General features: G+C 40.6%; 1 protein-coding gene and 1 non-coding gene across 4 annotated transcripts in view; both read left to right on the top strand.

Moving 5' to 3' along the window:
* The first annotated feature begins 1,570 nt into the window (after positions 1 to 1,570).
* Positions 1,571 to 11,641, top strand: part of LOC141585176 (ankyrin repeat domain-containing protein 30B-like) — a 110,118-nt gene continuing 100,047 nt past the window's right edge. For all 3 annotated transcript variants that reach the window (XM_074403151.1, XM_074403152.1, XM_074403150.1), the window contains exons 1-5: positions 1,571 to 1,726; positions 5,255 to 5,369; positions 5,533 to 5,706; positions 7,559 to 7,665; positions 9,468 to 9,605. In XM_074403151.1, the coding sequence (XP_074259252.1) occupies positions 1,665 to 1,726; positions 5,255 to 5,369; positions 5,533 to 5,706; positions 7,559 to 7,665; positions 9,468 to 9,605 (596 nt within the window). In that variant the 5' untranslated portion in view covers positions 1,571 to 1,664. The remainder of the gene's footprint in view (positions 1,727 to 5,254; positions 5,370 to 5,532; positions 5,707 to 7,558; positions 7,666 to 9,467; positions 9,606 to 11,641) is intronic.
* Positions 10,836 to 10,942, top strand: LOC120365141 (U6 spliceosomal RNA). The gene has a single exon (XR_005580160.1). It is a non-coding gene; the product is annotated as a U6 spliceosomal RNA (small nuclear RNA).

Genomic DNA, 11,641 nt, shown 5'->3' with positions numbered 1-11,641 from the left:
GACAGAAAACATCAAATGCTGTCGCGGATGTGGAGCAACAGGGCTTCTCATTCCTTGTTTGTGGCACAATCCCAGATCACTGTATCCACGAACTCCCGGGCCCAAGGGATCCTGCCTCAATCAATCTCCTGGGGCCACAGGCATGCACCACATGCCTGGCTGATCTGTTTTATTTTGTCGAGATGGTCTCCCTTTGTTGTCTCAGTCGGCCTCAGACTCCTGGGATCAAGTGATCCTCCTATCTCAGTCTCCCAAAGTGCTGGAAGTACAGGCATGAGGCACTGCCCCCAGCCTGGAAGTCCTTCAATAGGATGATTTCAATGTCACTGTTTCCTCATCTGCTCTACTCAGCTAAGTCTCCCTCTCCGCCCAAGGGAGATAACGTCAGCCCCATCCAGGATGACTGCAGATTACCCGGCGCCACCGCCATTCTCCAGATGCAGGTCAAGGAGGAAGGGACTCCGAGGCCTGGCAGTGGGCACACTCAGCAACCTTGAAACTCTCCAGACGGGACCCACCCTCCGTGCCCCTGTCTGAGACGTAGCTGCTACCAGCACTTGGCACACAGGCAAATATGGCCGAGGAACCCAAACTCCCCACTTACCCTCTGGGCCTAAGCCACGTGGACCGGGGTGAGACGCCCCTGCTGCGCCGAAGTCCGTGGGTCCGCCCCACCTGCACCAGGGCGGGAACCGCCGCTCATCCCAGTCCCGGCGGCTGCACGGCGTCCGGAGCCCAGCTCTCTGGGCGCGAGCCAAGGAAGAGCCCGGCCTAGACTGGGGGGCGTGCGCCACGTGGCGACCCAGGGGCTGCCACCCCGACCCTGCCGGCGCCACCGACAGCGCGGATCCTTGGGCCGAAAGCCTCCATGGCGCCTAGGTCAGGGGGTGGGTCGCCAGCTGCAGCAGGGCGGGAACCGACGCTCAGCGCCACCCCGGAGGCTGCAGGGTGCCCGGCGCAGGGCCCAGCTCCTGGATCGCGGGTCGAGGAGGGGCCCGGGGCGGCTCTGTCAAGCGGGCTGTGTGGCGGGGCGTCCCCCACGTTCCGCTCCAGGAGCCTCGGCAGCGCGGCAGCGCTTGCCGGCACGTGCCACCTGCAGGCGGCGCCCTTCGGAGCGGGGCTTTTTCCCGCCTAGAGCGTCTCCTCAGCCCGCTGAGCTGCGCATGCGCCGCTGCTTGACGCCTGGCGAGCGCGGCCACGGCGTTTTCCCGCCCTCGCGCGTCCCATCAGCCCGCTGAGCTGCGCATGCGCCGCTGCCTAACGCCCGGCGAGCGTGGCTACGGCGTTTTCCCGCCCTCGCGCGTCCCCTCAGCTGCGCATGCGCTGCTGCCTAACCGCTCTGCTCCCTGACGGGACGGACCGTCCAAGCTCTTGGCCAGACCGCGACTTTAACTGGTGTTGGGTTTAGTGCGGGGACCGAGGAAGGGCGGGGCGAGCGGCTGGGGCCGGGGGAGGGCGGTCGGGGGCGGGGCTCTCACTAGCGGGCGGCCGCAGCCACGGAGACGCTCTCAGCAGCCGCTGTCCCGGGCGTGTCGGGCCCGCCGCGTCCGAGCGCCTTCAGTCAGCTGGTCTACACCAGCAACGACTCTTACGAGATCCACTATGGGGATCTCAGGAAGATCCACAAAGCTGCCTGGCAGGGCCGACACTGGAGGCTGCAGAAGATGATGAGCAAGAAGAGGAAGAGGAAGACAATGAACCTGAACAGAAGAGATGCGAAGAAGAGGTACCAGGCCCTGGCTGAGCCCGGGCTGCAGGCGGCGGCGGCGGCCGCGGGGGGTCGCCCTGCAGAGTGCGGCGCTGGGGGCCTGGGGCCCAGGGGGGGCCGCTGGAGGCGTGGGGGGCGGCGGTCCTGGGCCCTGGGGTCGGGGCCTTCGTCCTGGGCGGGGGTCCCCCGGGCCGGGGCTGAGGGCGCCCTGCAGGACGGAGGGCCCGGGCCACCTTGAAATCGGCCCCAGACTTTAGCTGCTGTCCCTTCACTCCCACTTCCTGTCACAGAGCTCTGTCTAGAGAATTTTTTTTTTCATTCAGTTGTCACTTTGTTGCAAGATGGTAGCATTAACTACAAATTTAAACTGTCACCTTGGTAATCTTTAGTCGGGCAGCAAGTTTTTACAAAGACAAACTGCTTATACAGAAGTGATCACGGAACAACTCAAAGGCAGCATAAGAAGGATCCGAAATACCTGACTGACCAGTGGAGATTTCGTTCTCTCACTGATTAAAACAAACTTGTCATTTTTAGAAGAGGTAAATCGTAACTTCAGTAGACACCAATAAGAAAGACTGTGTGAAATAGAGTAGTTTCATTTACTCAGTCAACTGTTTCTAGCAGTCTCAATTGGAATACATACATTTACGTAACTGGCTGTGCTTGAGCCTTTTTTGCCAGCAGCTTTAGGTCAGTAATGCACTTGGCAATTGTCTCCTTTTTCTCCTGTGCAGAGATGCTCTGCACCACGTGCTTCTCCACACACTTTATCATGTGCTCGTATTCCTTTGGATGCATCATGTTCTGCACAGATACTCAAGGCGATTCTTTACTTCCTTATATACTCTATGCAGTTGTTCCTGGTAAGTAACCTCCAAAGCGATAGCAATGTTATTCCTCTGCACATCAAAAAGGTAATGGCACTTCTGAACCTCTGAACCAAGGCCTGCTGTGCCTTCTCCAAATCAACTGCATCCTGGATTTTTTTTTTTTTTTTTTTTTTTTTTTTTTAGAAAATTTCCTTTATTTTGTTTTATTGTACTTTAAGCTCTAGGGTGCATGTGCTCATCCTGCAGGATTGTTGCATAGGTACACACACGCCATGGTGGTTTGCTGTCTCAGTCCCCCAGTTGCCTACATCAAGCATTTCTTCTGGTGTTATCCCTCCCCAACCACTCCACCCCCAATGTCCCTCCCCTCCCCTGGCCCCCACCTCCTAATCTACCCCATCGTGAGGTGTTCTCCACCCTGTGCCCACGTGTTCTCATTGTTCATCACTTGCCTGTGAGTGAAAACGTGGTGTTTGGTTTTCTATCTTGTGTCAGTTTGCTGAGAATGATGGTTTCCAGATTCATCCATGTCCCTACAAAGGACATGAACTCATCGACTTTTATGGCTGCACTGTATTCCATAGTGTATATGTGCCACTTTTTCCTTGTCCAGTCTATCATTGATGGGCATTTGGGTTGGTTCCAGGTCTTCGCTATTGTAAACAGCGCTACAAAGAACATACATGTACATGTGTCTTTAAAATAGAATGATTTATAGTCCTTTGGGTATATACCCAGTAATGAGATTGCTGGGTCAAATGGAATTTCTATTGCTAGATCCTTGAGGAATTGCCACACTCTCTTCCATTATGGTTGAACTAATTTACACTCCCACCAACAGTGTAAGTTTTCGTTTTTCTCCACATCTTCTCTAGTGTCTGTTGTCTCCAGATTTTTTAATGATCACCATTCTAACTGGCGTGAGATGGTATCTCAATGTGGTTTTGATTTGCATCTCTCTAATGACCAGTGATGATGAGCATTTTTTTCATATGTTTGTTGGCCACCTAAATGTCATCTTTTGAAAAGTGTCTGTTCATATCCTTAGTCCACTTTTGAATGGTTTTGTTTGTTTTTTCTTGTACATCTGCTGTAGTTCTTTGTAGATTCTGGATAATAGGCCTTTATGAGATGGGTGGTTTGCAAATTTTTTTCCCATTCTGTTGGTTGCCAGTTCACTCTAATGATTGTTTCTTTTGCTGTGCAGAAACTCTTAAGTTTAATTAGATCCCATTTGTGTATTTTGGCTTTTGTTGCCATTGCTTTTGGTGTTTTAGTCATGAAGTCCTTGCCTATGCCTATGTCTTGAATGATGTTGCCTAGGTTTCCTTCTAGGGTTTTTATGGTGTTCTTACATTTAAATCTTTAATCCATCTGGAGTTAATTTTTGTATAAGGATGTGAGGAATGGGTTCTTTAAGATATTGAACTTCCCAACTGTATTTATCATTGTTTTAATCAATTTATCACATGTAAGCTGAATGCCTATTATGTAGAAGACACATTGTAATAACTTACGAGACCCTTTCACCCTTAAACATTCCATATTTACTTGCTCAGCCTGGGCAAAGTGAGGGATTTGAAATTGGAGTATTAGGACTGACCCTCAATTGAACCTTTTCCTCTCATCTTTCAAACAAAAACACTTCTGAAGTGAGAAACTGGTGAAAGATAACTATCAACTACGATTTTGAAAATTTATAACAGTTTTAAATAGTAATATTAATCATTGAAAATACCTAATCTACAGGCATCCTATAAATCTAAATATGAATTAGCATACATTCTGTAAATCTAAATACAAAATAAAATGTGCCATAGTTACTCATTTGAATCCCAAGTGTTCTTTGGCTTGAAGTTTTTAAAATATTAAAGAAGTACTTTGTTTTAACAATTTGTTGTTTTTATTTCAACTCTGCTTTTGCATAGTATTCTTACAAGCTAAAATTTCTTTAAGTGTTAATCCTGTGACTTGGACTTCCATTGTCTTGTCGTATATACCATATCCCACTTCATGGAAGGCACCGTGAATTGTGTGATGCATCCTTATTTTATGTACCAATAAAAGATTGTTTAAATTGCTACAATATACAGTTGTAATAAATAATGACTTATAAGTGGCATTCAATATCAGAGATGCTAAAATATGAGAAATTGTTCACCTTAGAAGCATTAAAATACAGTGTTATCTCTAACCTTTAAAACACACCACAAAGTAGGCATAATTGCACCATTTTACTTAAAATGTTGTCTTTGTTAAGTAGTAGTAGTAATTACAATATCTAGTATTACTGAGCTTTTACATGTGCTAGGAACTCTTCAACATACTTTGCACAGATTCTCATTGAGACATCACAATTATGTCCTGTGAGATAACTGCTATATTCATCTGCACTTTATTGATGAGAAAATTGAGGCACAGGAAGGTTACATATCTAGTAAGTGAAATAATATCCAATAATATTAACGTAATATCCAAGCCCAAGTTGAAATGAATCCAAAGGCCAAGCTCTTTCTGTTGAAAGAGGCCACTCTTTCGTTAATGTAGTGAGGAATAAGAGCAAATGGAAGTGGTATTTTCTTCAGCAGAACATTGAATATTTGTTTTGAAGGCAGATAAAGAGCATTATATTTAATGTTTACAATTACATAAATCATTGTATGTTTTGAGACAGTGGACTAAAATTTCCTGAAAGGTCCTCTCACTCTCATAGGACCGCGCTACACTTAGCCTGTGCCTACGGCCATGAGGAAGTGACAGCTTTACTGGTAGACAACAAATGCCAGCTTGACGTCTGTGATGGCGAAAACAGGACACCTCTGATGAAGGTAAATAGTAGCCAGTGCTTGCAGCAGGAGATGGATTTGGTTTACATAGATAGAATAAAAAATGAATTTATCTTATTGAAATACAACTTGTTTGTGAACCCTGTGGAATATTTATTTTGATTTCCAATAATTTATAATTTACTTCTTGCTTTAATACTGACAGGCTCTACAATGCCAGAATGAGGGTTGTGCAAATATTCTGATAGATTCTGGTGCTGATCCAACTATCGTAGATGTGTATGGCAACACAGCTCTCCATTATGCTGTTTATAGTGAGAGTTTGTCAATGGTGGCAAAACTACTGTCCCGTGGTGCAGACATTGAAGTGAAAAACAAGGTAGACGTTAACCAATGTTATTTTCAAAATGTTTGTAATCCACTTGTTTTAACATTAACGTTTATATTATATTTAAAAGTTGAAACATTGCTTGAATGAAAATAGTTTGAACAAACTGAATTGTCTTTAATTTTACTATAAGTATTAATATTTTTATAAGAACTATTACAGAGTATGGATTTTTTGTGCATTTATTTTAACTATTTGAATTTGTTAATGGTAAAATTTTTTTCAAATATTCTTTCCCACCCAAGTTTTTTTTTTTCTTTCCAATTAGTGTAAAACTACAGGAAAGCAAAATTTGCCTGCATAAATTTTGTCAACATGTTAAATTTAGGAGACATGCAGAAATCTGGATTTCCTCTTAAAGAGTAGAATCTGATGTCTCTTGAGCCCATCTGACTGTTTGGTACTCTATGAAGAGGTTCTAGGTTTACCCAAAGCATATGTTTTCCAGTTTGCCCTGCTAGGTACATCACTTACTCAAGTTACCTCTTTTGCCTATGTAAATATCTCTTAGTTATCAATTTCTCTCTCATAGTATATTTTGGTACAGATTTCAAGGTATTGAAGACAGTTTATAGGTGTTTATAATATACAGTTTATATTTTACCTTAATTCATTAATAATGGGATTGATTTCTAGAATTCAGAAGACTTTTTTAAACAATAATTTTTCTTTACATAAACCATAAATAATTATCTTCTATTAAAATGACTTTAAGTCTTTTTAGATTAATCATGATTATATTTGAATAGGTTATACATATTGCAGAAAATATATCTTTCTCCTCAGAATTGTTAGCTAAAATTCAAATGATTTAGTGGCTTCTTTATGCTAATATATGTAGGTAAGTTAGAACTTTCACTAATAAGCCATTTTAGTCATATTTCTGATATTTTGCCAAAAATAAGTAGCAATTACAATAGAAACCAGAATAAAAATGGATTATTGCATTTAAGAAGTAGATATGCATTAGGATCCTAGGATTATCATTATAATTGAGAATAAACTTTTATAATGAATTTCCAATACCTGAGATAAAAGATTATTGACTTGTAATAGGAGAAACCCCATGGACCATTTAAAAATAAGCATGCAAAGTTCATTTGAAACTAATCTCTTTTAATTTGGAGCCCACTTCCTTATTGACCCATCTAGAGCAGGAGTGCCTGACATTGGCATCTCAGATCCTGGGATCATTAATAGAAGAGAATCAAGCATGTTTGTATCACCCAGACGAAACCTCAGTTTCTCTTGGGAAGCTTTCAAAACCATGTCCCTGAAATTCTAATTTGTCGAATGTTAATGTCTGCCACAAAAATACATTGTCAAGTAAGGATTAGGCAAAGTTCAAGTCATTTTTTGAATAATGGACATTTAACTCACAGTTTTATAATATTTCTTGAACATAAGTAATGGTGAAATCTGTTGGGGTACAGTGCTTCTGGTAAGATAATTATTCTTTGGAATATAGTTTAAGAAACACTGCTCTACAAGTGATAATTCAGATTATTAATTTAATTTTTTAAAAAAACAAAGTCTTTACTACTATGTCTTAGTGTTTAAGGCTATAGAGATAAAAGAAACTCTTGGTTTAGATGGGAAACAAATCATTACAATATAATGATTTTTTTGAGATATTCAGAGTTAATATGGTGATGCAGAGTCTGAATGTTTCCAAGGGAAGGTGCAGTGGATAGGAAAGCACAGAAAAGGGAGAAAGAAGGGACTGCTATTGATTTACTTTCTATTTTATGTGTTTAAGTTCATAGGATATTATATAAGGTATTCAGTTCAGCTGAGAAATACGTAATTTCATGAATCATAAATTGCTTTTGCTGTTTTACAGGCTGACCTCACACCACTTTTACTGACCGTAACTAGAAGAAATGTGCAAATTGTGGATTTTTTACTGACAAAAAAAGCAAATGCAAATGCAGTTAATAAGTGTACATGGTATAGTAGTTTTTTTTATTAGAAACACTTGAGTAGTGTTCTAGAGTGATAACAATCAAGTCAGAAATATTAAATTGATAGTTTATTTAAAATTATTAGCTTAAGTGAAAAATACCAACACAAATTATCATTTAGGAAGAAAACCCATTATTTGGACTGGTCAATACTAAGAACAGTATACAGTAAGATTTATCTTCTCTTTTTATATTGACTGATTTGTAATCTGATGTTTTTGGTTGCATTATCTTCTATTAGGTAAAGTGGTTTTATGTTAGTTTTAAGAAGTATGAACTTTTTCAGTTTATAATTCAATATTGAATGATTAACATTTTTATAGTATTTTTCTAACTTCTCTTTTTTATACACTTAAAAATCGCAATATTTGCTGGGCACGGTAGCTCTTGCCTGTTATCCCAGCACTTTGGGAGGCCAAGGTGGGTGAACCACTTAAGGCAGGCATCCCCCAAACTTTTTACACAGGGAGCCAGTTCATTGTCCCTCAGACTGTTGGAGGGCTGCCACATACTGTGCTACTCTCACTGACCACCAATGAAAGAGGTGCCCCTTCCTGAAGTGTGGCGGGGGGCCGGATAAATGGCCTCAGGGGGCTGCATGCAGCCCGCGGGCCGTAGTTTGGGGACGCCTGACTTAAGGCAAGGAGTTTGAGACCAGCCTAGCCAACATGGTGAAAACCCATCTCTAGTAAAAATACAAAAGTTAGCTGGGCATGGTGGCACATGCTTGTAGTCCCAGCTACTCAGTAGGCTGAGGCATGAGAATCGCTGGAACCTGAGAGGCAAAGGTTGCAGTGAGCTGAGATTGTGCTACCGCATTCCAGCCTGGGAAACAGAGCGAGACACTGTCTAACAACAACAACAACAACAACAACAAACAATAGTAGTCAAAAATAGGAGTTTAAAATCATTTTGTCTTTAGGATGACTATTGCTTTAAGTTATTTTCTTTGAAGAATAGTTATGTTAGGTTATCCCTTCATGACTATAAATTGCTGTCACCAGATACTGTGAATTTATTTATTTTTTCTTTTTTTATTCATAATGTATTTTTATTTTTAATTTGTATTTAATTTGTATAGGTAGAGGAAAGAAAGTCACTTTTAACTGGATTAACATTTTAGTTAATGAAGATAAGTCATTGGTGAGTGATAAAGAAGAAGAGATAGGCTTTTGAGTCACACAAGACTGGGTTTAATTTCTACCTTCCTCACTTGATAGGTGTGACCTTGCAGACATTATTTAGTACCAAGTATGATTTTCTATATGAAAAGGAGAATATACTATGTCCTTTAAGAATGATTGTGTGGAATTAACATAATAAATATCAACAGCATTTAATTCAGTGTTTCATACATTCTTATCAGCATCATTAAGTAAACTTAACTATTACTAAGATCATTATTCCCACTATTGTTTTAAGCCTTCAGATGGCTCTCACTTGTCTAATTTCTAGCTGATTTTGAAGTACAAAATACTATATCAGTCTAAGGAAGAAATAGATACTTTTTCACTTAAATCTGTGCCTCTTTTAGATTAGTGAACAGAGCATATTTTCTTGCCCCTCAAAGGACTTTATGTTAGCCACTTCTAGTATGCCATTTCCCAGTGGAACATGAGTCTTTTTGCCCCTTCGTTTTAGTCTTGGTGGGGATTTACAAGGATAAACACTTGAGCACTCAAGATACTTATGTTTGTTAGTATTACGTAAATGGTTAATTCTACACTGACAGACAAATATTAAAACAGTTCTGTTCCTAATAATGAAGTTATTTCTTTGTTATTTTAGCACAGCCCTCATGCTTGCAGTATGTCATGGATCATCAGAGATAGTCGGCAGGCTTCTTCAGCAAAATGTTGACATTTATGCTGCAGATATGTTTGGAATGACTGCAGAACGTTATGCTGTTGCTTGTGGATTTGATAAGTAAGTGTTTACATTTAAAGACTAGGTGAGCATTCATAGTTTGTTTCAAGTAATTTTTGAATGACAATGAGTTAGTTTACTTCATCAGCCAGAAAGTAGGCAAAAAGCTAGACTAGTTAGAAGGAGTAATGGGTCCAGGATTCTTTATTTTAGGATTTTCAACAACTTTATCCCCAGGGATCCTGATGCTGGCTGCCTGATTTGAAGTAAACCCTTATGCGGGAGATAAACATAGTGCCAGTTTTGATTTTTCTAATTAGTTATTTGGGTCTTGAAATGTCCACTTTAGCAGAACACCTGATAGTGTCCCCTGGGGGCTGTCTTTCATACCTTCACCCTTGAATTTTTTAAAAGAATTTAAGGGGTTTCCTAAGTCCATTGAAGACATTCCTTTTGTACATGTCAGAAGGACTTGGGGGAAATTGCCATTTTCTTCATTTTGTTGTTTCCATTGGTTCTGTTGCTGCATTGCTGTCATTGAAACAGCTTCTGCAGTCTGGAAATGATTGATTTCTGTGACCAGGATGCCTTTACTAATACAGATTCCTCAGTCTTCATGGTGACCCACATATAGGCTTCAAAGTTATTACATTTTTTTACGTTTACATACATATTCTCAGCCACAGTTTCCAAAGTACCAGCACCCTGCTCTGGCAGCTAGGACTTTTAGCTTTAGCCACACACATAGTGATCAAATTGACCCTTCTTCTCACACTCAAAACCTGATGTGAAACCCACATCTTAGCTTGGACTTGGCCTAGACCTTCATGGTAAGTAATCCTTTGAGTGGCTTTTTTTCTAGTTGTGATAGTTTGAAACTGTAAGTCAGGTTAAAATATAGGAAGAAATTAGAGGTCCATTTAATTAATGTTACCAGATCCATATCCTTAGCCCTTTAGATCCTGTGTAGCACCATTTCGTAGGTAGTGGAGGAAGGTCTCATCTTGTTCTAGAAGATTCTATGTCATCTTTCCCTAGTTGTAGTGGGTTCCAACTTGCGGTTTTCCCCTTAAATGATTCTTTTTTTTTTCTGAAAGAAAAATCTCCCACGCTACTTGCATCTCTGTCTCGAGCTTTTAAAATATTTTCAAATTCTGCATCACTGTGAAGCCATTCAATAAATCTCAAGTAAGTTGGTTAGATTTAACCAACTTCATTGATTTAAATCTTCGTAGATGTAACTTACTTCATCCATGACTGATCAGTCTTCACATACAAAATTAAGGATTTGTGCTGGCTTCACTGGTACATATACTAAAACTGAAACAACATCGAGAAGATCAGCATGGTCCCTGCATGAGGATGACACACAAATCTGTGCAGTGTTGCATATTTCTTGCAGTCCCCAAAGGACATTTGACTACTTTCTAACTAGCTCCAAGGAAGTGGTGTCAGTCAAAGCACCGTGGGTGATGTCCAGTATTGCAATGGTGATTTTCATACAAAAAAGATTTATGTAAGGTGATCTATAAAATGAGATATTGGTGAGTAATACATAAGAAATTCTGTGCAATATGTGGTTAGTAGGCATCTCATAAATGAGAAACTACCAACTTGCATCTTCTTTGTGGAAGTTACAAAAAATAAAGGTAGCATTTTGTCTTCCACAGCAGCTGGAAATGAGCATAGTGACCAAGCATCATTCTAACAAAGATTTTTGGTTCAGAGTTTAAGGAGGTAGATAAAGAGTAGTAGTAGTCCAAGTCAGTTGCTGACATATATTAGTTTTCTGCCCATGATGTGACTGATGAGCTCAGTAATATAGGAAAATCAGGTTATCCAATTAATGAATTAATATATTTATTAATAAATTTTATTATAAATTATAAAATAGCTTAGATGTCCTGAATTACAAGCCACAAAAAATAGAACATCTAATAATCAAAAGTAGGAATTAATAACAGAAAACTGCAATATTTTGATGTTATAACCTATGTAGACTCTTTATTTAAAAAAATTATTCTTGGTAGAGACAGGGGTCTTCCTATGTTGTCCAGGCTAGTATTGAACTTCTGGGCTCAAGGAGTCCTCCTGTC

This window comes from Saimiri boliviensis, chromosome 7, assembly GCF_048565385.1.
Source record: "Saimiri boliviensis isolate mSaiBol1 chromosome 7, mSaiBol1.pri, whole genome shotgun sequence".
NCBI classification, from domain to species: domain Eukaryota; kingdom Metazoa; phylum Chordata; class Mammalia; order Primates; family Cebidae; genus Saimiri; species Saimiri boliviensis.
Note: the sequence above shows the minus strand (reverse complement) of the source record. Positions and strands in the feature narration are given on the sequence as shown.